General features: G+C 36.5%; 1 protein-coding gene across 1 annotated transcript; it reads left to right on the top strand.

Annotated features, from left to right (window-relative positions):
- The first annotated feature begins 588 nt into the window (after positions 1-588).
- On the top strand, positions 589-22550 carry LIPN (lipase family member N). The gene is made up of 10 exons (XM_008058188.2): positions 589-697; positions 4807-4922; positions 5510-5627; positions 7946-8144; positions 10469-10578; positions 12873-13009; positions 15058-15204; positions 18502-18573; positions 19115-19186; positions 22317-22550. Exons 1-10 carry the CDS (start codon positions 589-591, stop codon positions 22548-22550), a joined length of 1314 nt encoding a protein of 437 aa, XP_008056379.2.
- The last annotated feature ends 1569 nt before the right edge of the window (positions 22551-24119 follow it).

Here is a 24119-nt window from a genome sequence, read left to right as displayed (position 1 = left end):
TAAAGTAAAACACCTAGCACATAGTAAGTACTCAAATAATTAATAACTCACCATTATTGTTGATAATAACCTTATTAATATTCCTCAGTAACTAAGCCACATTTTCTGTAATTCCATACTCATCCATTCATTCATTCACTCAGCAAAATTTTTGATGGTGACGGTGATTAGGGGAGTGTTGAAACTAAGAAACTTCTAACATGAAAAACCATATACCTATTTTCAGGGGTGTTGGCAAGATCTGGAGATGATTTTACAGTTATTTAACAAAATAGAATATCAACTCAGGAAAGCAACAAGAGCATATAACAAAACAACCAATGTTACTGCTTTGCACATTCCAATCACCATTTATTTACCCAGGCAATTTGGGGGAGACAATCTAACACTAGGTCCAACTTGAATTTTTGGCTAAATGCTCTGTGTGTTTTTAAAAAAGGAGTTTCCATTTGAATATACTCTCACAGAAGTTCAAACACAAAATGAGCTCTGGAGAATACCATACATATATTCAGCACATGAAGCAAGAAGGTAGGCGGGGAAAACCTGCTTGGAGGAGTTGACATAATTTCCATCCTATTCAAGGGTATGGCCTTTCCTCTTCATTCTCACAAAGATTTGACCTTTGCCACATGCACAGTCCTGCTGCTGCCATTCCTGGACTTGGATGTCATCAAGGGAAGCTGCCACCACATTGGTAATGATTTCTCTTTAAAATGAAGTGATTTTTTTTCCTTTGAACATGTTGGACTGGGTTGGTGTATGTTCAACTAGCATACTGTAGCTTCTTCAAAAGCCTGTCATATTTTAGTTATTTATGATGGATAGAACTTGTTGTCATTTCTGTCTTCTTTTTATCATAGTCATACTGTTTTTGAAAATGGATATAGTATAGTTGGTGCTGGGATGGAGCTTTATTGTCATCAGTACTAAAGAAGACATTTTCCACTCTAATAGGCATTCTCAAAAACAACACTTCCTTATAGAAATGAACATTGCCAGCTTTGCTTTATGGGTAAAGAAATACAATTGTAAAATGTAATTTAAAGTGTCTTCCCTCAGGCCAAAGTGTGTTAGTTAATAATTTACACACACACACACACACACGAATGCTTATGGGTCTACTGAGTCCTGTTTCAATTTTAGAATGCAAAACGGATTAGATAAATTATCTAGTGAGCAAGAGACAAATTCTGGGTTCTTGTTCATGGAGTCTTTTACTCTAGAGAAAAATTTGTCTCAAAAGTGTGAAGTTTCAAATTATTTCTCTCTGCAAAATTTTCATTAGCTTTTACTTTGTTAGTTATGAAATAATCTTTTTAACTTTGAGTTGCTTTTTAAGAGAAAATTATACTCCCTTTGACACAAAGTCATATGTTAAGAAAACGCAGTCTTTGGAGAGAAAGAAGCAATCAAACAAAAGATAAGACATTATCATAGCAAATGTGTTTCAGATTAGAATATTGGAAGGAAAATGATAATCATTTTCACTGAGAGACTCCAAAGCCAAGGATCTATGTACAACCATGTATTTTTAGCCATCTTCATAATTGAATGAGCAGCCACCATTAGTTTGTTCAGGCTATAATATGGTCCTTGGACCAAGATATAAAAAATACTAAGGCCTTCTGAAAGATTTCTCCCCGATAGACATTTTGCTCCAGATCCCTTTCTAGCTCTAATATCATCTAGCTTTTGGGGAAAAAAAAAAGAAAGAAAAGAGCTTCTTGAAAGTAGGGGCTGCCATTTTGTATTTCACAGGGCCAAGGAAGAATCTTCCATCTATTTTATTTAAATTAATTTCAATGTATTGAAATTAATAATAATATTATCTAATATTATATTATTATATATAATTAAATATAAAATAGTAAACAGAGCATGGTAATGGATTTTACCACAGAGCAGGCACTTCTCTGTGGGCCTCTCATAGTGTACCCATGCCAGAGTAAACTACAGCCTCGAACCATGGCCCAGCCTCCTTAACCCATGGGCTGTGAGCACTGAAGGGGGTTGCATAGTGCAAAAAGAAAAAAAAAAAAGTAAACATAAAATAATGTTAATATATTATATATAACATTCAATAACATACTAAAATAACAAGCCTATATAAGGAGAGTCATGAAACATTGTAGAAAAAATTAATTTCATTTATTTGATACGATTTGTACAAGCAAAAGAATTTTAAAAATTCTCCAGATTATTCAGATATCCCTCAAAGTTGAAGAAGGAATATGAGAAGTCTATGATAAGAAATTCTTTTGGATTTGAGCTAGTTTGCAATTTTTAAAGATATGAGAAACTGAACTATATTTATTCATGCTATTTCCACAACATTAATAATAGCAGTAATCAACATTAATAATAATATCATGATTTCCAGAACTATCTGAAGGGTCCACTAAAGGTTTGTTATAAAGTATTATTTTTAATGTCACAGGCCGGGTGAGATTCCAAACAAGTCCATACACCTCTGCCATCATACTGTCAATCAGCACAAAGCATGGTTGAGTCTCTCATCAAAGACTGAATGACTACAGAGTGGTGCATAACTTTTCCCTGTTACAACAAGCTGAGCATTCCTTTTACTCTACATTTGTTTTAATTAGCATGAAATTTCTCACTCTACTGGAACAGGTTAGAATTTGGACAAATATGAAATGCTTTTGTTTTTGAAAGGATTTGAGGATGAGTACAAACTAATAGATCTGAAACTCCTGTATTATGCTGGGTGGCAACTTAGTTTTCCCTATTTTTTTTTCATACTGAGAGATGAAAAAGAATCAGTTAACGCTTAGCCATTAGTGAAGTAGAAAATTGAGGTGCATGAGCCTCTATTATCTGGTATATCATGTGGGGTTTAGAGCTGAATTGCCATGATCTCTTTGGGCTTCTATTCTTACCTTGTTTAAGGCAGTGGTTAAATTGCTTATGGGTCAACCACAGCGTTGCTGCCAAAGTTGATGGAAGGTCGAATCCCTTTGGCACATGAGTCAGTTTCCTCTGCCACATTCCTAGTTCCGAACTCCTCCTGGCCTCAGGAGTCAGAAGTCAGGGTCCTCAGTCAAGTCATAATCATATACATGCCTATACACTACATGGTTGACCCCAGTACTTTGATATATGTTATTTCCTTTGATTCTTATAGTTAAGCTGTGGAATTGGAAAGGGAGAGACCATTATCTCTGATTTTGTCCATTAGGATGGTGAGAATGTTCTGCTTCTCCATTTGACACATTAGTTTGAAATGTTGCTAAATTCTCCCAACAGAGACAGGCATTCAGTGGAAACATGAAGGATTCAGTCAAACTGGTTATTTGGCATCATGTAGACCACTATTTCCCAACCTGCAAGTGCATCATGGAATTTGGGAGACGCCTTGGGGTGTGTCTCAATTCAAGGTTTCTTCATTTTCACAAGTTTCCTGTTTCTCATATCTCTAGCTTCTAACTGTCACTACAACCATTTCTTACTCCTCAGTCTGATATAAAAAGCAAGAGTTCAGAAGTCCCTAGGCAATAAGGAGTCCTTGGAAGCCGGTGAAGCTCATCCAACTAGGTAAGATGGTGCTTTGCTTTATTACAACCAGGCAGCAGGTTGGGAGTGGTTGTCAGGTGCAAGAGCTCTGTAGCAAGGCTGCCTGAGTACCCATTCTAGATCTGTCACCTGTTGACTCTGTGACTGTGGAAAAGTCTTAAATCTCGCTATGGTTTGCTTACTGATAAAATGAGGACAATAATAGTAACAATTTTGTGGAGTTTTTTTCAAGTTTAAATAACGTATGAACTATTTAGATAATGCCTATCATAAAGTAAGACATTTGGCTATTGTTAGTTTTAGTTTCATACAGTTATTAAATAATATAACCTTTACAGATAGAAAATTGTCTCCAAACAGATAGCCAATGTATGGAAAGTTATTTTGCTTCAAATGCAAACTCTGTATTTCTAGAAATCAAACATTAAGTTGTTTCAGCAAAGACTCTCTGGTATTACTCTCTTATTCATTCTTAGAATAAAAAAATAATGAAAACATTTATTAATAACATACTGCATTGAGTATATTATACATGTCACTTAAACCTCACTATAAACCCTGTTAGATAAGTTACATTGTTGTCCTAATTTTATTAACAAGGAAGTCAAGAGATAAAACTACTAAATAACTTGCCCAAGGTCAGACAATCTTTTGTCATGAGGCTGGACTTCAAATGCAGTAATCATATGGTGACACATTACATTGCCTATGGTGCTGGCCCGCCTTTGAAGAGACATGTTTTTAAACCATGGCAAGGATGTAAGACTGCACATTGAAATGTGCAAAATTTGCCTTTGGGTGTCCATACAAGAAATAGTTACTTCACTAGAAACAGACCTTAAGTTTGCTTGTTTGGTTGAAGCTTCATTTGTTCCTGTTTGCTCTGTGGAATGCTGGGTTATACTAGTGGGTAACTTCACTTTTCACTTTGCCATGGAATTGAAACTTGTCCACTGAATAATTAGGTATTCTGGCAATTCACACACAGGGACTTAAAATAATAGAAAGATTTTGACTAAAATAATGCAAAAAAAGGCTCCATACTGGACTACATGTATTTCATTTTAAGAAAGGGACTATGTCAAGACATTTTCTATGTGGGAAAAACAGATTAATAGTGATCCAAGTTAGTTCACTGTATTTATTTCCTTTCCATATCATCAACTTTCTCAGGGTGGCATTCAAGTTTTTATTAGGGCATTTTATAAATTTTATTAGTTGACATTGGTAGATAAAATTAATCTGTGAATATTAAATGTTTTATGCCAGGCATTTCTACAATGTGGCTGTTTTTAACAACAACCTGTTTGATTTGTGGAACTTTAAATGCTGACGGATTCTTTGATTTGGAAAATGAAGTGAATCCCGAAGTGTGGATGAATATTGTAAGTCATGGAAATTTTCAAAGAGCATCAAATAAAGCAAGATTAATGGGCTGTGAGATTATCAAAGGTCCTGTTATAGCTGATATATCTGATAAAACAGGTAAAATAAAGATAATTTTTGACATCTCTACAAAAGTCAACCCTAGTAATGAAAAGCAGAATCGTGCTTTTTCTGTATATCACTTTCTCTTTTGAATTTATACTTTAAGAATATTAAGCCATTTGGGTAATATATATGCTTGTTTTCTACTGGCTTGTAGTTTTATGACCTTTAAACCAAGAGGAGTCTCAAAAGGCAATTGATTTGAGAATATAGCTTTATCAGAAAGAATGAGTCAATGCTAAATTTGCTCCCTACACCCCCAAAATATTTGCCAGTAGTAGATAATCGATTTCTAGCCTTACAGTATTTTTTAATCATGACTTTATGTAGGAAATTAATTTTATAGTTACCCGGGTCTACAAATTTCAGATACCTGGGTCTACAAAATTCATCCAAATAAGCACACAGTGGATGCTGTGTTGTAGTTGCTTTTGACATCCTCTAGAGAAGAACTTCAGCTAATGACTGTATCTCCACTGAGCAGAGTGAAATCATCATTTACAATGGCTATCCCAGTGAAGAATACGAAGTCACAACTGAAGATGGGTACATACTACTTGTCAACAGAATTCCCTACGGACGAAGACATGATAGGAGCAAAGGTACAAGTTATGAGTGCAAGAGAATGACTAGTTTGTCAAACTTGGTTTGAGTTCTTGGATTAGTCTAAGTAGTTAACAGGGAGGCTCACTTTTTTCCAGATATCTCTGAAGAAAGGCAAGAACCTAAGAACACAAAGGGCAAGACTCATCTTGCTTACTATAACTGGGCTTGCTTGTTAGGGAGTAGATGGGAAGGTGGAGTCTATATTTTGTTAGCTCATTTCTGATTTCTTATGTGGAAAGCGGATTTCTTCACTGTTGGAAGGAGATTACTGGGTTGTATGAAGTTGACTGTTGAGTACCCCCAAAGAGCCTACTCTTCCCCCCAACTAAAATCAAGAGGCCTCTCTCTGCAGGATTAAAAAAAAAAAAAAAAATCAAGCGATAGTGGCATTTCTGAAGCTTTTTCCAGGATTGAAAGCCTTAACATCCACATATACTTTGACCCTAAGGGACAGATGGGTTATGGCATGAAAGAGCATGATGTAAATCAGGCCTGAATCCTGGAATAAAGAGCCAGTCATGCAAAAGCAGGGAAATGACACTCATTAAAGGAGGAAATATAACTTCAAAACTTCTGAGGAGAGAAAGATGACTGGAGACAGAAGATCCGCAAAGACTCAATGGCAAATGGCATGCTGGTGGTGGTTGCCACATTCACTTCACATCTTCTCTCTCACCATCCACATTCAGTAGAGGCTAAAGTCACGTTGCCCAGCATTCTCTCCCTCTAATAAAGAGATTTGTAATTCAAGAATTTCAGAGTAAAAGTTGAGGGTGGGACATGACCAGTTTTACCAGTTAAAATATGGACCATGCAGTTCAATTTGAATGTCAGATAAACAACAAATAATTTTTTATAAGTCTAATTTTAAGTACTAAAAAGTTATTCACTATTTACATTTTATTCCAATTCTATAGAGTATCCTGGAGTGGTTTTTGTTTTTTGCTTACTTTTGTTTTCATTTTATTTTACTATTTTATTTTTTTGCTAAATCTGGCAATCCCAGGATGAGAGAAGGAGCAGTGAAATATAAAAGAAGAAAACTTTTATGGGGAAGGTTTTACTTAAGGCAAGATAATTTTGAAAAGATTTGGAATTTAAAACCTTTTATTATATGTATTGCTCTAAGTACTTTAAATCAGTTAAATCTCCCAGCAGCACTAAGAGGTGGGTACCACTAATAGTCATCTTTTTTTTTTTTTTTTTTGAGTTGGAGTCTCACTCTGTCACCCAGACTGGAGTGCAGTGGCACGCTCCCGGCTACTGCGGCCTCAAATTGCTGGGCTCCGGCCATCTCTCCACCAGCCTTCCAAGTAGCCGGAACTACAGGCATGCGCTACCACACCCAGCTAGTTTTTGATTTATTGTAGAGATGAAGTCTCGCCAAGTTGCCCGGACGGGTCTTGAACCTGTGGGCCCAGGCCATCCACTCGCCTTGGTCTCCCAAAGTACTGGGATTACCGGCTGAGCCACCAAGCCCGGCCAATAGTCATCATTTTACAGATTATGAAACTGAGGCACAACAGGTTAGATAACAGGCCCAAAGTCATACAAATTGCAAGTGACAGATCAGAATTAAACCTAGGCAACCTGAGATCTTAGCCATTAAACTATAGTGTCTTTTTCAAGACTTCAACCCTGATTCTCTACATCTTCCTGAACACTCTGTCCCTTGGAAATCTGGGATTTGGCATAGGGATGTTGAGTTGATTATGCTATTGTAGTCTTCAAAGTTCTGCACTGGACAGAGGCTGGGGATTTGGATAGACATCTGGTGAGAAACTAATCAATGTCCATTTACACTCACTTCCTCTTCCTCCCTGGAAAAGGCATAGGACTCCAGTAAACATGATACATTTCACATCTCTGGAAGTCACACTCAGGAGATGTACGCATATGAATGCATAGAGCAGAGCAGTGACACACATGTGCTTTGACATGAAACAAAACCAGTTTTGAATCCCTGCTCTGTGCCTCCTTACCTGGGTGACCCGCTGGAAAGGTACTTAACTACATGAAGGCTTGGCTTTCACATCTGCAAAATGAGAAATCTCAAAATAGCAGTTACTTCATAGTTCTTGTAAGAATTTAATAAGCTAATACATATAAATCATTTTGCATAGCATCAGGTATCAAGTATGTGATCAATAAACTGAAGTTATGTGTTTATTATGCTCTACACTAGTGACAAGGGAAAAGTGAATACTGTTGTTTGCTTTTTGCTGAGTGTGTGTGTGTGCTTCTATCATACACCATTTATCACACATTTCTCCCTCCCTCTCCTCCCTTCTTCCTACTCTCCACACCTCTCCAGGTCCCCGGCCAGTTGTATACTTGCAGCACGCCCTGTTTGCAGACAATGCCTACTGGCTTGAGAACTACCCCAATGGAAGCCTTGGATTCCTTCTAGCAGATGAAGGTTATGATGTATGGATGGGAAACAGTCGGGGAAATACTTGGTCAAGAAGACACAAAACACTCTCAGAGACTGAAGAGAAATTCTGGGCCTTTAGGTAAACTGTAGCTAAAAAAATAACTGAGAAAAAATGGAAGCAAGTTTCTAAAATAGAATGGTGCGAATGATATTAATAATAATATTCAACACTTGAAATCATATAGCGCCTATAGTTTCCACTAACATCTCAAAGATGAGAGAAACAGCAAGCTTTGATTTTCACTTATTCTCCCAGAGGCAAATTATTTCAATAAGATCATTTTAGCAACCAATTCTGTCCAGTACTATACATTATAAGTATGTCCCAAAGGACATCTCAGGACATTCCTATGACAAATGTGTGCATTCATTCAACCAATCTTTACTGAGTGCCTGCTGTATGCACTGATCTATGCCCTGTACATTCAGTGAACAGATAAAACCCCCAACTTTACAAAGCTTATTTTTGTTCCAGTAATAATTTTGTAAGTCTTTTATCCGGGACAGGCAATCAGTTTTACAAAGATGATGTGAATCAGCACTGTATTTATTTAGAGAAACTGTGATTGAGAATGTATAGAATTCCTTTTTTTCAGGAAAACTTCAGTATAAGGTTTGTGAAACCTTGTTGATGGGCGTTGAAAAACTGTCCTTCATATTCAGTGTCCCTGTCCCTCACTCAGAGAGGAAAGCAGAACCAAGCAGGCTAAATACAGTTGGTTTCATAGTTTACAAGATCGCATGAAACCTCCTTAAGGGAGGAGATACACAGGTGTGTCCCCAGTGTCCAGAAAGGGCAAGAAAGAAAATTTAATGAATGGGGTGGGGTCATGTCCTTGGAAGCCCCATCAGTCCCTTCAACATTTCTTGGATCTCAACCCCTGGGGGAGAAGGTCTCAAGAATGGTCCCTGGAAAGGGGAGGATCTGCATGTATTTCAGGTTGTGGCTGTTGGTTCTGGGACTTTCAATTCTCTGGCTAAGGGCTCAGCTTCTTGGGACTTCAACTATCCTCTTTCTGAAAGACCAAATCTAACTCATGTAACCAGTAATGTGGGGACTGCCAAGTATGGCCTTGTCCCTGACTCAAAAGAAAAGTTTGTCAAGTAAATTCAGGTGGATGGATTGTGTGTGTGTGTGTGCGCACACGCGTGTGAGTGTGTATGGGGTGGGATATCATCTCTACAGATTGGAAATAAACCAGACAAGCTTAAAAAAAAAAGAAAAACAATCTTTTGATATGTTAACTGTTTTTTAAATACCAAGTGTTTTCTGCTGTTACTGGAGAACAGGGTAATGCTTACAGTAGACTTTATTTCATTGGGCCTAAATTTCCTGTGTGTTTGCAAACCTGCTGCTGGTGACTCAAAATATTTCCAGACACTTATAACAATATCTTACTGAGTGCCTATGAGCAGCCGGGGTCATTTCTCTCATGCTATCCAATCCCTAGAGCAACCCTATAAACCAGTAACTATCCTGTTTATTTCCAAAATAAGAAAACCTAGGCTCGGAGCATTTAAGTAACTTATCGAAATAGGGTCAGAGCTCTCAGGCAGGGTCAAGTGTTTAGAAATGTTTTGTGTCACCAGCTCTTGACTGGGATTTGGCTCTTGCTTGCTTTAAGTCATCACAACAGTTCTCTTATACTGGGGAGTACCAATCTAGAGATTTCTGCACGTGTTCTTTTAATACACAGGTATATAGCACCTGGAATATCTAATCTGACTCAATGCTATATACGCCTTTTTGTCCTCTGGTATCAATGCCAGCTGAATCAGTACTATAGGATATTGGTATATATTGAATATATATATGGACAGAAATATTAATTATAACTATCTTACTGAGTGCCTATGAGCAGCCAGGGTCATTTCTTTCATGCTATCCAACCCCTATAGCAGCCCTGCAAACCAGTAACTACCCTGTTTATTTCGGAAACAAGGAAACCTAGACTCAGAGCATTTAAGTATCTTATCAAAAGGTATTCAGCACATAAATGGTAGAATCATGATTTCAACAGTCCTGTTTCCAAAAATGGGTGTTAAATGGCCCTAAGATTCGTGAAGTGCCCCCCCCGGGGGGGGGAGTGAGAAGAAGCATGCAAACTGGATGAGGAAACCGAAGGAAAAGAGAAGCAAGAGAAGGGGTGGAGAGGAAGAAGAATAAAGCGGGACTTCACATAGCATACATAAGCCTTGAAATTGTTTCTGCTATGAGGAGGTAAAATGTTTATATGCAGAAAAACAAAAAGCTACAATAGCCTGTAGTTAATTAGATAAATAATAAAATTCACACCAAATAAGCAGACAGCATAGAATTCTGTATACAAAAAAAGTGAGCACATGCTCTGTGTTTTAAACTTATAGTTGCAAGTATTTATAAAACCCTGTTTTACTTTGCAGTTTTGATGAAATGGCCAAATATGATCTCCCAGGAATAGTAGACTTCATTGTAAATAAAACTGGTCAGGAGAAGTTGTATTTCATTGGACACTCACTTGGCACTACAATAGGTATGTTTATGAGGGTCAATGTTATCAGAGTCTTATAGGAGTTCACTTTTCATTGGAATGGAGTAACTTCCCTTTATTTTATAATAAATTTGTAATAGGGTAAGTGCCTTTATTCTCTGTCCTGTGCTGAGAATAGCCCTAGTACTCTATGTGTCTGTGAACCTGCAATCTGGAGACTATATAGAGGACAAATCTTTCCTCGTTCTCTGGACACAGTGGTAGATTTGTAATGGTATAATAAATGAATAACATGAGTACCAAATTCAAAGAAGTGATTCAAAAAAGTAAGTATCTAGATTCACTCTGAGCTGAAAAAACAAAGCCTGATGCTATGAACTATCCCTGAAGAATGGTAAACATACATCCATCATATCTTTCTCACAATCTAAGTGGGATTTTAAGAAGGCTTATACTTTTATTTGAACAAATTAAAAAGATATGTTTACATTTGTTTGTGGGTTGGAACATAAAACCTTAGTATAATAAATCAACAAGGCTCATCTATTTAATATGACTTAACATGAAATAAATTTAAGCACTATGTAGGTATTTTAAACTTTTTAAAATTGACAAGTTACTTCTTAATGATTACCTATATATATTGGAAAGAAATTAATAATCTAGTTCCAGATAAAAGTTGAAAGGAACGCATACTGATAAAAATTTGAATTTATCATTGAACTTCCACTAAAGTTTTCAATTTTAAGAGAGTAAGTCATATTAAAATACAGTATTTTAGTCTGGGTAAAGCTTGCAGAAAACAATGAATATTCTTATTCATACAATATTTTCATTATCACCACCATCATCATCAACAAGCATGTATTGATCAGTACTTTATATTGATAGGCAGCTTACAAGCTTGGAATAGCCAGTGAGCATCAGAGAACATACATTAAAAGAGTATCAGAGAATTAATAGGATATCAGAAAAAGTCACTAGTAGGCGACTAATTATACTATAATATCTAACACTTAGTGAGCATTCATTATGTGTAGGACCATGTGTTCAGAACCCTTCCCACAATCTCTCTAACCAGGGGAGAGGAGCAAATGTTCAAAATACAGATTCAAGTCAAGTCAACCTGACTTCACCAGTGGGGTGTGTGCACTGTGGAGAAATACAGAGAAGGAATGACCTGAGTTGGGTCTGGAAAAATGGTTAGGAGCCAGATATGCTCTTATCTGACCTGGAAAGAAAATACAGAGTATTTATTTGATCATCAAAGCTCTATGTTACATTTAGGGCACAAAATTTTTTAGTGAACACTATTTGCACTTTGGACAGAGCAATTTTTATTATGTAGGAAGGACCTACTGTTTGTAATATATTTAGCAACTAGAGCCCCGGCCCACTAAATGTCAGTAGGCTCTGCGATCAGTATAATCAACAGAAACTCACCTCCACACATTTCCTAACACCAGCTGAGGGGGAATATTATGCCTGGTTCAGGGTCTTTCTGTCAATTGACCAGTCAATTATTTCAGTTCCTCCTCTTTTTTTGGGGGGGGGGCAAGAAAGTTTTAACATTTCAACAAATGTTTTGGTACACACACACACACACACACACACACCGGTGGAGGTCCAGGAAGGCAAGGCTGGAAATCAGAATGCACAGCTACTTCTCATAGCCTGTCCAATACAGTGCTGATCTCCACCCTCCTCATCACAGGGCTGTAATGTGTGCAATGCTACGGCTGAAAGCAGAGCAAATGGAGACATGTGGTCCTTCCTGGGCCACATTGGGCCCAGGGAGAGAGCCCTTTCCGTCTTGAAAGCAGGGAAGAGTCTGGAGGTTGGTAAACAATCAAGAAGGTACTGAGAGCAGTGAAATCTCACATTACCATGAGGAAGAAAACCTGTGGAATAACTGGATAAAGCTGCAGAAAGTCAATTCGCCTGTTATGAGCTTCTAATTTACTTCTGGAAGCTCGATGACTTGTTCTGGCATCTCAGAGTTGGAGGCAAAATGAGAATATTGCCTGCATTTACCCACACTTGCTCAACAGTACCAATTCCAGCAGCATATCCCTCACCTTTACCCCACCAGCGATTCCACTTCCCCCACCCAAGTTAAGTTGTCCACCAGTAGAATAAGAGAAAAATGGGTTCTTGGCAGAGACGAGGACTGAAGGCAGATCATCTTTACAGAACACAGAAGATGTTTCCTATTCATCCCCAGGATCATCACAGTAGAAGGATAGAAATGACCAAGCAGAGTTCACTTTTGTTAGCAGAAACATTGCATAAGTATTTCTAATTTTACAAGATTGTCTTATCTCCTGTTCTTTCAGGGTTTGTAGCCTTTTCCACCATGCCTGAACTGGCACAAAGGATCAAAATGAATTTTGCCTTGGGTCCTATGATCTCATTCAAATATCCCACAGGCATTTTTACCAGCTTTTTTCTACTTCCAAATTCCATAATCAAGGTAAACTCCTCCTTTCACCAAAATGTACCCAAGGATCTCAGTGTGGATGCGTACTATCTTTAAATCTACTACAAAGCAGGAAATTTAGATAAAAACTGTAGGAATAAGACTGTGAGAGTGTGCTTGTGTTTGTATATGTGCCTGTGTGTATGTATGTCTGTGCCATAGTATCCATATATATAACTTTTAATATATATACTCAGTCATTAACAGAGCTGAATATTTGTCAGAATTTCTAGCTGAGTTCATCGCTGTATCAGCATAGGGTCTACACATGAGTTTTCTTGTTCTGTATGGTTAGATAGGCCAGTGAATTCACAATACCCAAATGACATACACTCTTCAAGTTACATACAATCACTGATGTGTCCAACTTTGATGTGAGGTAAACATGGCTAATATAATCCTTCCCACATGTGGACTTGCTCTCATTTATTAAAGCTAAGATTCCAAAGCCTTCGTGTCTTACAGCCCAAGTATTCATTAAAAGATTTATTGGTAGGCCGAGCTCGGTGGCTCAGCCTGTAATCCCAGCACTTTGGGAGGCCGAGGTGAGTGGATTGCCTGAGCCCGCGGGTTCGAGACCTGCCCGGGCAACTTGACAAGACCTCATCTCTACAATAAATCAAAAATTAGTTAGGCATGGTAGCACGTGCCTGTAGTTCCAGCTACTTGGAAGGCTGAGGTGAAAGGATTGCCGGAGCCCAGCAGGTCGAGGCTACAGTGGCCAGGAGCGGCCACCGCACTCCAGTCTGCGTGACAGAGTGAGACTCCAACTAAAAAAAAAAAAAAAAAAGATTTATTGGTTATTTTTTAAGAAGTGAAAAAGTCATTTGATTGTCAATTGCAGATTTGGAAGTTTATCCACTAAAGAGTTTCTTTTTTTCTGTTTGCTCGTTTCTCAACACAGATCATTACTACTATAATGAGCACAATACTTTACCAAGATTGTTCTTTGAATATAGAGTGACAGATAAAAATGGATTTGGGTCAAAATGAAGTCAATGAGACTAGTTAGAATTTCACAATAATTTGTATGTAAGAAAATAAGTCTGTGGTTTGGGGTGGAGTGGTAGGAATGAAAACAAATTATTTGTGAGCTAACACAAGGCATAATTTCCATAGGACCTAATGACTGGTTTGATATCAGTTCTATTGTATTGTTTACTGTGAGCACAAGTTATGTAACATCTCCCCTTCAAGAACTTCTCTAGTTCCATTTCAAAGTGTATTTTGACATCATGTCATTTTGAACATTTTTGACATTTGAGCAAACTTGAGCAAACTAATTTGTTAAATCAAATTCAGAGTGGATATATCTATCTGTAAATTCACCAGTTTTGTGTATGTTGCTGTTTCCACATAGTACAGCTATAAGGCAAATAATGTTCCTGGCTTATCTCAGTTTCACATTTTCCACTGTCAATGTTCCTGCCACTTTAATCCCATTGCCCACTCCCCACACCATCAATTGTCCCTAGAAATTCCAAGATCCCATTAGAAATCTCCATCCAAGCATACTCCCACAAATCCTAACCATGTTACCTTATATCATCACCTCTTTTCTGTTCATTAGTTCCTTCCCTTTGGTTCACTATTCTCTATTCACAGCCTGAGAACTGACTAATCTGAGACAGTACTCAAAAGCCAATGCAGTGCGCACAGGGGTAAATATGGAGAACCCTGATTTTCCTTCCTATTCAAGGTAATATTTGGCCTTCAGAAAATAATGTGCCACCTTTCTCCTTATTAAAAAATAAATATTGGCAGTCACTGACTGGGTAGAACACTGGGGAGCTTCATCATGGAGAAGTTACTTTGGGGTTGATGGCTTTTACTGCAATTTTCTTGGAAATAACATTTGATGATTTTCCTCATTTAGAGATGGATTTCTATGTTACCTTTCCTAAATGATTTTGTCTTCCTGACCAAAACACTAAATATATGTACAAATATATTCCCAAGTATGGTTCATTCCTGGAATGAAGAGAATGTTAAGATGTCTAAAGATTGTTCTTAAAAAGATCATTATTGTTTACTTTCAACAGGCTGTTTTTGGTACCAAAGGTATCTTTATGGAAGATAAGAAAAAGAAGATACCGTCTACCAAAATCTGCAATAATAAAATACTCTGGCTTATTTGTAGTGAATTTCTGTCCTTATGGGCTGGATACAACAAGAAAAATATGAATGTGGTATGTATACTAATTATGAGGCCATTTGGCACCTTAAGAGATTCCAGCTTTCTTTTGATTCATTTTGATATATTTATTATACTGTATAAATCCGTCTAACATTCCAAATTATTAAAGATATATATTATGCTATTTCTTAAAAATTATGGATACACAATAAGTGTATATATTTACAGAGTACATTTGATATTTTAATAGAAGCATATAATGTGTAATGATCAAATTAAGGTAACTGGGATATTCATTACCTCAAGCTTTTATCACTTCTTTGCATTGGGAATATTATGATTATACTCGTCTAGTTATTCTGAAATATACACTAAATTATTGCTAACTATTGTCTCCCTATAGTGCTACCAAGCACTAGAGCTTATTATTTCTATCTAACTTCATTTTTTTACCCATTAGCCAACACCTTTTTACCTTCATATCTCCACTGCCGTTCCCTGATAAGAACATGTGATATTTGTTTGTCTATGCCTGGTTTATTTCACTAACATAATGTCATCCAGTTTTATCCGTGTTGTTGCAGTTGACAGCATTTCATTCTTTTTATGGATAAATAATACCCTATTGGGTGTATCACATTTTCTTTATTCATTCATCCTTTGATGGACACTTAGATTTATTCCATATCTTGGCTATTATAAATAGTGTTCCAATAAATATGGGAGTATAGATATCTTTTTAATGTACTGAATTTTCTCTTGGATATTTACCCAGCAGAGGGATTGTTGGCTCTTATGATAGTTCTATTTATAATTTTTTTTAGGATTTCCAATACTCTTCTGTATGGTATACTAATTTACATTCTCATCAACAGTGTATGAGGGTTCCTCTTTCTCTATGTCCTCACCAGCATCTGTTATTACCTGTCTTTTTTGATAAAAGCTATTTTAACTGAGGTGTGATGATATCTCATTGTAGTTTTGATTTGTATTGCTATTATGATTTGTGAGGTTGAGCAATTTTTATATACTTGCTTACCATTTATGTCTTCTTTTGAGAAATGTCTGTTCAGATCCTTTGGTCATTTTTTAAATAAGACTGTTTGGTTTTTTGCTATTGAGTTGTTTGAGCTTGTTCTTTTTCTGATTATTAGTGCCTTGTCAGATGGGTAGTTTGCAAATATTTTCTCCCATTTAGCAAGTTGTCTGTCAACTGTTTCTTTGCTATGCAAGAGCTTTTTAGAGTGATGTGATTCTATTTGTTCCTATTTATTCAATTTGGTTGTCTGGAGCATTTCCTCAATATTTTCTTCTAATAGTTTCATAATTTCATGTCTTAGATTTAAGTATTTGATTTCTTTTTATTTTATTTTTGCATATCACAAGAGATAGAGGTCTATCTTCATTATTTTGCATATGGATACCTGGTTTTCCCAGCACCATTTATTGAAGAGACTGTCCTTTCCCCCAATGTATATTCTTGATGACTTTGTTGAAAATGTGATCATTGTCAATGTGTGGCTTTATTTATGGCTTTTCTGTTCTGTTCCATTGGTCTATGTGTATGTTTTTCACCAAGTCAGGTAATGTGATGCTTTCCGCTTTGTTCTTTTTACTTGGAGTCTTATGTTTAGAAAAACCTAAAGACTCCTCCAAAGTAACAATTAGAACTGATACATAAATTTAGTAAAGTTGCAGGATACAAAATCAACATACAAACATCAACAGCAATTCTACACGCTAACAAACAATCTGAAAAAGAAACCAAGAAAGTAATCTAGTTTATAATAGCAGCAAATAAAATTATCTAGATAAACATAGCCCCAAAGGTAAAAGATTTCTCTAATGAAAACTATAAAACTTTGATGAAAGAAATTAAAGAGGCACAAAAGAAAAGAAAGCAATTCTATGTTCATGGAGTGGAAGAATCAATAATGCTAAAATATACATACCACCCGAAGCAATCTACAGATTCAGTGTAATTCCTATTAAAATCCCAATGACATTCTTCACAGAAATAGAAAAAATAATACTCAAATTTACATAGAACCATAAAGGCAAATATTTTCTATACATAGAAGATTAGTTACTCAACGAGTCATGAATGTAAGGAATGTAAGGGAATCGACAACTTCATCCTTCCATTCCCTGGTCAAATTTAGCAGAATGGATGTTCCATAATGAGTAGTAGTTTCTTACATGTTCTCAATCAGCTGTAACTTACTACAGTTAATTTAAATTTATTCCACTTGAATATATCACATTAAAAAGTAAAATGCTAAGATAGAAGAGAAGCACATGCAGGCATTTAACTTATTACACATGCACCTTTCTTTGTGAGTGATTTTGGTTTCAAATAAAACTCACCAATTTTTTCAAATAAAAAACCTGGAAAATACAGGGAGATGGAGTTTCCTTTTTATGAAGAAATTCCGGTCCTATTATATCAACTCTTTGTTTCCTGTTATTGAGAATTCAAGAGGAAGGGGGAGCATTTATTTTTGCAGATTGGTGTGGCTAAACAATTATCTCTGCTATATTCTAAGTGGCAGCCAATGAGGCTGTTACAGTGAAGCCAGTCTCAGGATAACTGTTCTCACCAGTCCAGCCCACCGCTATTCTTTAAGATGCTAAATTGTGTTAGACTGAAATCCATGAAGAACCATTGTTCAAAGCCTGCTTATTCAACGGTAAAGATTTTTAATAATTACCCTTGATTAGGTTCATAATATGGTAAGGCATAGAAGTGTGATTACTCTTCTATCACCCTGATTTTCATCGCTATAATGTTGTTACTTCAAAGATTGAAGTAACCTTTGGAAGAAATTGACTTTTCAATATTTTATTTTATCTTGATAAGAGTCCGGCAAGTTGGTGGTATAATTTTGAATATGTTCAATTAATAGATTAAAAAACAGAAGTAAAAAATGTTGAATAACTTGACCAAAGGCATAAAACTGATTATTTACAACATTAAGGCCTGGAATCCACATTTTCTTATCTGATCTGTGACAGTACAAATGGGTGCACATGCACACACCACCACACACACTTACACATAGCACTTTTCCTGGTTGCTTTCCTCCATGATGACCATTACTGCTTCTTCTCCTTCAAAATAAGCTAATTATCCTACAGATTCAGAGCTGGTACAGGTTTTCACTCAAGTAACCCATTCCACTAGTCAATCCATAACACGAATGTATATTATCTAGATGATTCTGCTTCACATTTTCAAAACCCCAGTATTTGCTTACCAATTCTGAGCATAATTTTTATCTGCATCTATAAAGTATAGCTTATTTTATTTTGGAGACTGTTGCTGTAACATGGGTGTTACTTCCCTTAGAGTCGAATGGACGTGTATGTGTCACATGCTCCCAGTGGCTCGTCAATACAGAACATCCTGCATATAAAACAGGTAGAATGTTGGTCATGGCAAACCATTCCAATCCTTATTTCGTTGCATGGAAAAGGACAGAGCTGACGCGGTTAACAGTCCTACCCTAAGAAGCTCAGTAGGTTGCTTCCATTTTGTCCTTGCTGTCATCTTTATGCTTTGGTTTCCTTGCATAAATCCTTGCAAGAAAAAGGATTTCATGGTGCAGACCCAGTGGATGACATAAATCACAGCTTGTAAAATAAGCCTTAAAGCTGAAGCAAGAGATAAACTAAGGAAACCCCCGGGGAAGTTGAAACTTCCCCAGAGATAGAAATACCTAGGATTTAACTTCTCTCTAAAGAGTCTTGGTTTTTCCATTAGCTTTTCCTTTAAGCTAGGGGAGACCTTGATTACCCTTTTGTTGGGCCCCATTTATCATAATGATAAGAAGGTATTTATATCTTTCTGGTTACCCAGGAGCCTTATTTTCTTTCCAGTGTATGGTGTTTTTCTAAGATTTGCTATTAGCTATCATGATTCTTACGCTAAATATTATTTTTCTAAAAAAAAAAATTTTCAGCTTTACCGATCTGATGAATTCAGAGCTTATGACTGGGGAAGTGAAGCCGAGAATATGCAACATTACAATCAGGTGAGCTACTTAGAATGACCCCAGAATGGTGGATTTGACAAATTATAATAAGAAACTATTTGAAAATGAGACTAATCCTACCTGGAAATTGGTGGCATTTGCACTGATAGATAGAACTTTTTTTAATGTCTAATTTTAATATAAATTCATTGTAGAAAATTTAGAAATAAAAGAAACATATACAAAGAAGATTATGTCATTTGTAATTTCTCCATCCAGAAATAACTAAATGTATTAATAGTTTGGTGTATTTATTTCCAATTTTCTCAGCATAATATTGCATTTACACAACTTTTAATCATGTTATTTGCTTATAGCTATAGCAAGAAATAGACAGTGTTACTGGGAAATTTTTAATGGCTATATAATAATAGAAATTGTTTTGTAAAAACCTTGACAGAGTAAACACAAACTTCCTGATACCAATAGAAAAATTAGACTTCCACATGAATGTTAAATAACATGTTAGTCAACATTGAAGATTTGGGTGTTAAGGTATCTTTTTCCATGTAACTTTTCACATCATTAATTACTTTTAAATAATCCTATCACCACCTTTCTCTTCTCAAAGTCAGGGACTTGGTGTCTGAGTATAAAGTAAGCACATTTATTAAAATTCTCCAATGTCTTTTTAAATCTTACATATTGCAGGCTTATTGATGCAAACATAGATCAATTAAGTTGTTTCTGAGAATAAAAGAGTCACTCAAACCCACCAATTTCTCAGTAACGAATTGACTTGTTAGAGGAATAATTCTACTAGTCTTTATGACAACCACAAGAGCTAGACTATGAATATTTTTAAAAATAAGTTTGATTAAGATGTGATTTATATACAATAAAATTTATTAATGTTATGTGTCTCTTTGAATGAGTTTTGACAAATATATTCATTTGTGTAACTACACCATAATTTGAATATAAAACATCACCATTGTCCCTAAAAGTTTTCTTCTACCCTTCAGACTATGTATATATACAAATGCATGAATTTGCTAATACTTAGAAAAAGTACAGAAAAACACTATGTAATAAATATTAAAGAAGTTTTACCTTCAGAAAGAGGAAGGAAGAAGAAGGAAGTGAATGGGCATGAAAGAGTAAAGGACTCTCATTTGGACTTTACTTGTGTCTGTTTATTTCCATTTTTAATAAAGACGTTATTATATATTGTTTGTATTTACAAGAAAATGGAACAAAACACACACAACCACAACACCATTACTGTCAAGTTCTAAAGTATGTGAGAGTGTTAATGTCCTTAGAATTTATCAATAGTTAGCTGGTACTACCCTGTCCCAGGCCAATCTTGTTTTGTTTATTTTTAATTTTTTTTTTTTTTTTTTTTTTGAGTCGGAGTCTCACTCTGTCGCCCAGACTGGAGTGCAGTGACCGCTCCCGGCCACCGCAGCCTCGACCCGCTGGGCTCCGGCGATCCTTCCGCCTCAGCCTTCCGAGTAGCCGGAATTACAGGCATGTGCTACCACGCCCGGCTGATTTTTTTGATTTATTGTAGAGATGAGGTCTCGCTGCCCAGGCGGGTCTCGAACCCGCGGGCTCAGGCAATCCACCCCACCTCAGCCTCCCAAAGGCGCGGGATTACAGGCTGAGCCACCGAGCCCGGCTTGTTTATTTTTGATTTTAAATTGTTTAAAGTCAATTTTTATTACATTCCCACAGAAAAACTAGTCTTAACAGTTTGTTCTCTCAAGTTTCCTGCACCATCTCTATTCTCACTCTATGTTTTATCAAGTACAAGAGGATTAACTCATATAAGCTCCATGAGGGTAGGAGTCTCTCACTGTTTTGTTCTCTAGTGTTTTCTCACCTGGAAGCGTGTCTGGCACTTACTAGGCCCTTAATACCTTTTTTGTTGCATGAATGAAATTTATTAATTTTCATCTGTTAAAGTGTTTCTGTCTTCCTGATTCTCTCCTTCCTTTCTTTATCAGAAATTGAAGATCTTCTTATTTTCCAAGTTATCTCAGTCCTGTGCCCTTGACTGCACCTTATTCCTTCTTCCGTTCCTCCTGGCTCCTTTCTCCAGTCCCTTATGAAAAATAAGCAAACCTCCCCTTAACCTATCAATTCTGTCAAGTCATATAAATAAACCTCCCCTTAACCTATCAATTCTGTCAAGTCATCATTTCTTCACTCTAGTCTTATCAATATTTTTTAATATTTGAAAGGGCTTCTTTCCCTGTTCCATTCACTCCCGAACTTGGAAAATGAACTTTGAAATGTGTTTTGTGAGATACCATAGTTTCCTTGCAACTCTTTCCCCTGACTTAGACTTCCGGAATCCAACGATCTGATTGCTCCTGTCTTTTGTGATTTGTTCCCTTTGTCTCCCGAACTGACTACTCTTCTTTTCACCACTCTCAAATGAGCAGCATTTCCCAGAATTCTTCACAACTCTCTCTTTCTTTCTTGGAGAATTTAACCATTCCCCTATCTTCAATATGGAGCATTCACACTGCTTGTCTTAATTTTTTCAGGCCCTACCTTTAAGCTATCCCTTCTTCAAGTCATCCCACAAACTGATGTCCATATGATTGTCCTAAGACAGAGCTCTGGGAAATGACCCCGCCTTGTTTCTAAAACTTCTGAAAGATGTCCAAATTCCTCAGTATGACCTTCAACCCTTGATTATCTGCCTCCAAATTTATATTCTATTCTATTTTCTTGCACCTATTGTTCTCCTGAAACTTCTGATCATGACCTGGACACTATTTCTGCTTCCTGGAAAGCCCATCCATCCCAGCCACGTCTATTTTGCCTATCAAAATCTAACCATCCTTCAAGAGTTATTTCTAAAGACTCCTCTTTTTTTGAAGCCCTAGGTGGAAATAATTTCCTTCTTGTCTTGACTTCCATTTTATTTTTAGGAGTGGTTTCTTTAACATACTCTACTCTGTATATATATCTTTGTTTAGCTATCTCGTCTTACTCCCTTTTTTGAAAACTTCTTGAAGGTAAGAACCATTGCATGTTTTCTTTCTATGCCCCTCGGGTCCTAACAGAGTTAAGGCCACAGTAGTTACTCTTTTAGAAGCCTTTCTATTTATTTGAATTCTATGTTGCTGTGAGAAGCTTTTTCTCATGAAAGTCCTTTCTTTCTCTCCCACAGAGTCGTCCCCCAATATATGACTTGACTGCCATGAAAGTGCCTACTGCTATTTGGGCTGGTGGACGTGACGTCCTTGTAACACCCCAGGATGTGGCCAGGATACTCCCTCAAATCAAGAGTCTCCGTTACTTTAAACTATTGCCAGACTGGAACCACTTTGATTTTGTCTGGGGTCTCGATGCTCCTCGACGGATGTACAGAGAAATCATAACTTTAATGAAGGCATATGCCTAAATGCAATGGATTTACTTTTCAGTCTGAAGTTGCTTCATGAGAGGCTTTAGGAAAAATAGTAACCAACAGCGAGGTTGCTGTCACTGAGGTTTCCTACTAGGAATTATTTGAACCGTGCTGTTCTTTCTCTAAGAAATTTCTACATCTGAAATCCCAGAATCTCATCCCTTCAGTCAGAGCTAGGCTTTCTTTCTTTTTAATCCAAGATGACCTAGCAAATGCTCCTTGTTGCTCCTTGTCTGAATATATAATTGGAAGAGTAGTTAAAAAGAGGAGATACATCACTTTATGCAAGCAATACCCTCTCCCCATCTTCTTTGATGGAATGAACATAAACATAGGAGTGCTAGCCTAGAGAGAAAGACTTTTTGTCAAGGCAACCATTTAAGAATATAGTTGTGGCGGCTGTGACCTTGTGGCTTACCTGAAATCACAATTTGGCCAGTAATTATTATGGTCATTATAAACAAGTCATGAAACAAACCCTGGCCTACATCAACAGATCTGAAAGAAAACAGCAGAGTGGAAAACTTTCAAAATTTAAGTATTCTAAGAGCTTGTTCTACTGTTCATAACTCACTGGAGTTTGTTTTACTGTTTGGAAATGACTAGGATGAGCTGAATTATCAACAATTAAATGTATTTATCATCACTGCCTTTGAAATAAGCTAAACTAATAAGACTATCTGATAATAGTGTATTAAAGCTCACTGACAGAAGGCAATAGTTTTGAGTTATAATATGTGATAAATAATTTCCTTTTGCTTTGCTCTAAAGAGAAACTAGGCTGATCAGACATTGTGTCTTCATTATCAAAGTATAATTTATACTACCGTATTTGTACTCAAGTAACATTAAAAGTATCTCCCAAAAAGCCTGGTTTAGAACAGATATGAAGGCATTAGGAATAGCCAGACTCTTGCCCTTTTTCAGTCTTCAAAAGATACTGGACATTGATTCTAGGATTTAGTATAGCGTTCAAAGAGTAGCATGAAATTTTTCTCTTGGTTCCTGTGTTCCTGAATGGTGTGATCTTGGAAGAGTCCTTTACCTTCTATGAAGATGTAATTAATAAAAATCTATTTATGACCTTCAGGGAATCATAAACAATTATTATATATACATACCCTTGATAGTTTATTTTACTTAAAACAGGTAAATGTAATTAGCTCACTAATATTTGCATGCAAGACCATTGTCTTCGGGATGTTGGATATCATGTAATCATTGTTTAATAATTCACAATCCATCATTCTTCATTTTTAGTGTTAGTGTCTTTTAAATGGAGTGAGAATTTAAAAACACTTGAGAATCAATTTTAAGTGCAACTCCTTCTATTTTTTAAAATTTATATTTACATTTCTTCATGTGTCTGTTGGCTGCTCGAATGTCTTCTTTTGTGAAGTGTCTATTCATATCTTTTGCCTCACAATAGCAAGAACCTGGAAGCAACCATGCTGCCCATCAAAAGAGGACTGGATTAAAAAAATGTGGTACATATACATGATGGAATACTACGCAGTCATAAAAAAGAACAAAATCATGAATTTCGCAGCAACCTGGATGGAA

The sequence above is a fragment of the Carlito syrichta genome, unplaced genomic scaffold, assembly GCF_000164805.1.
Source record: "Carlito syrichta isolate Samal-C Ts95f unplaced genomic scaffold, Tarsius_syrichta-2.0.1 Scaffold303242, whole genome shotgun sequence".
In the NCBI taxonomy this organism is placed as follows: domain Eukaryota; kingdom Metazoa; phylum Chordata; class Mammalia; order Primates; family Tarsiidae; genus Carlito; species Carlito syrichta.
This window is presented reverse-complemented; position numbering and strand designations above follow the sequence as displayed.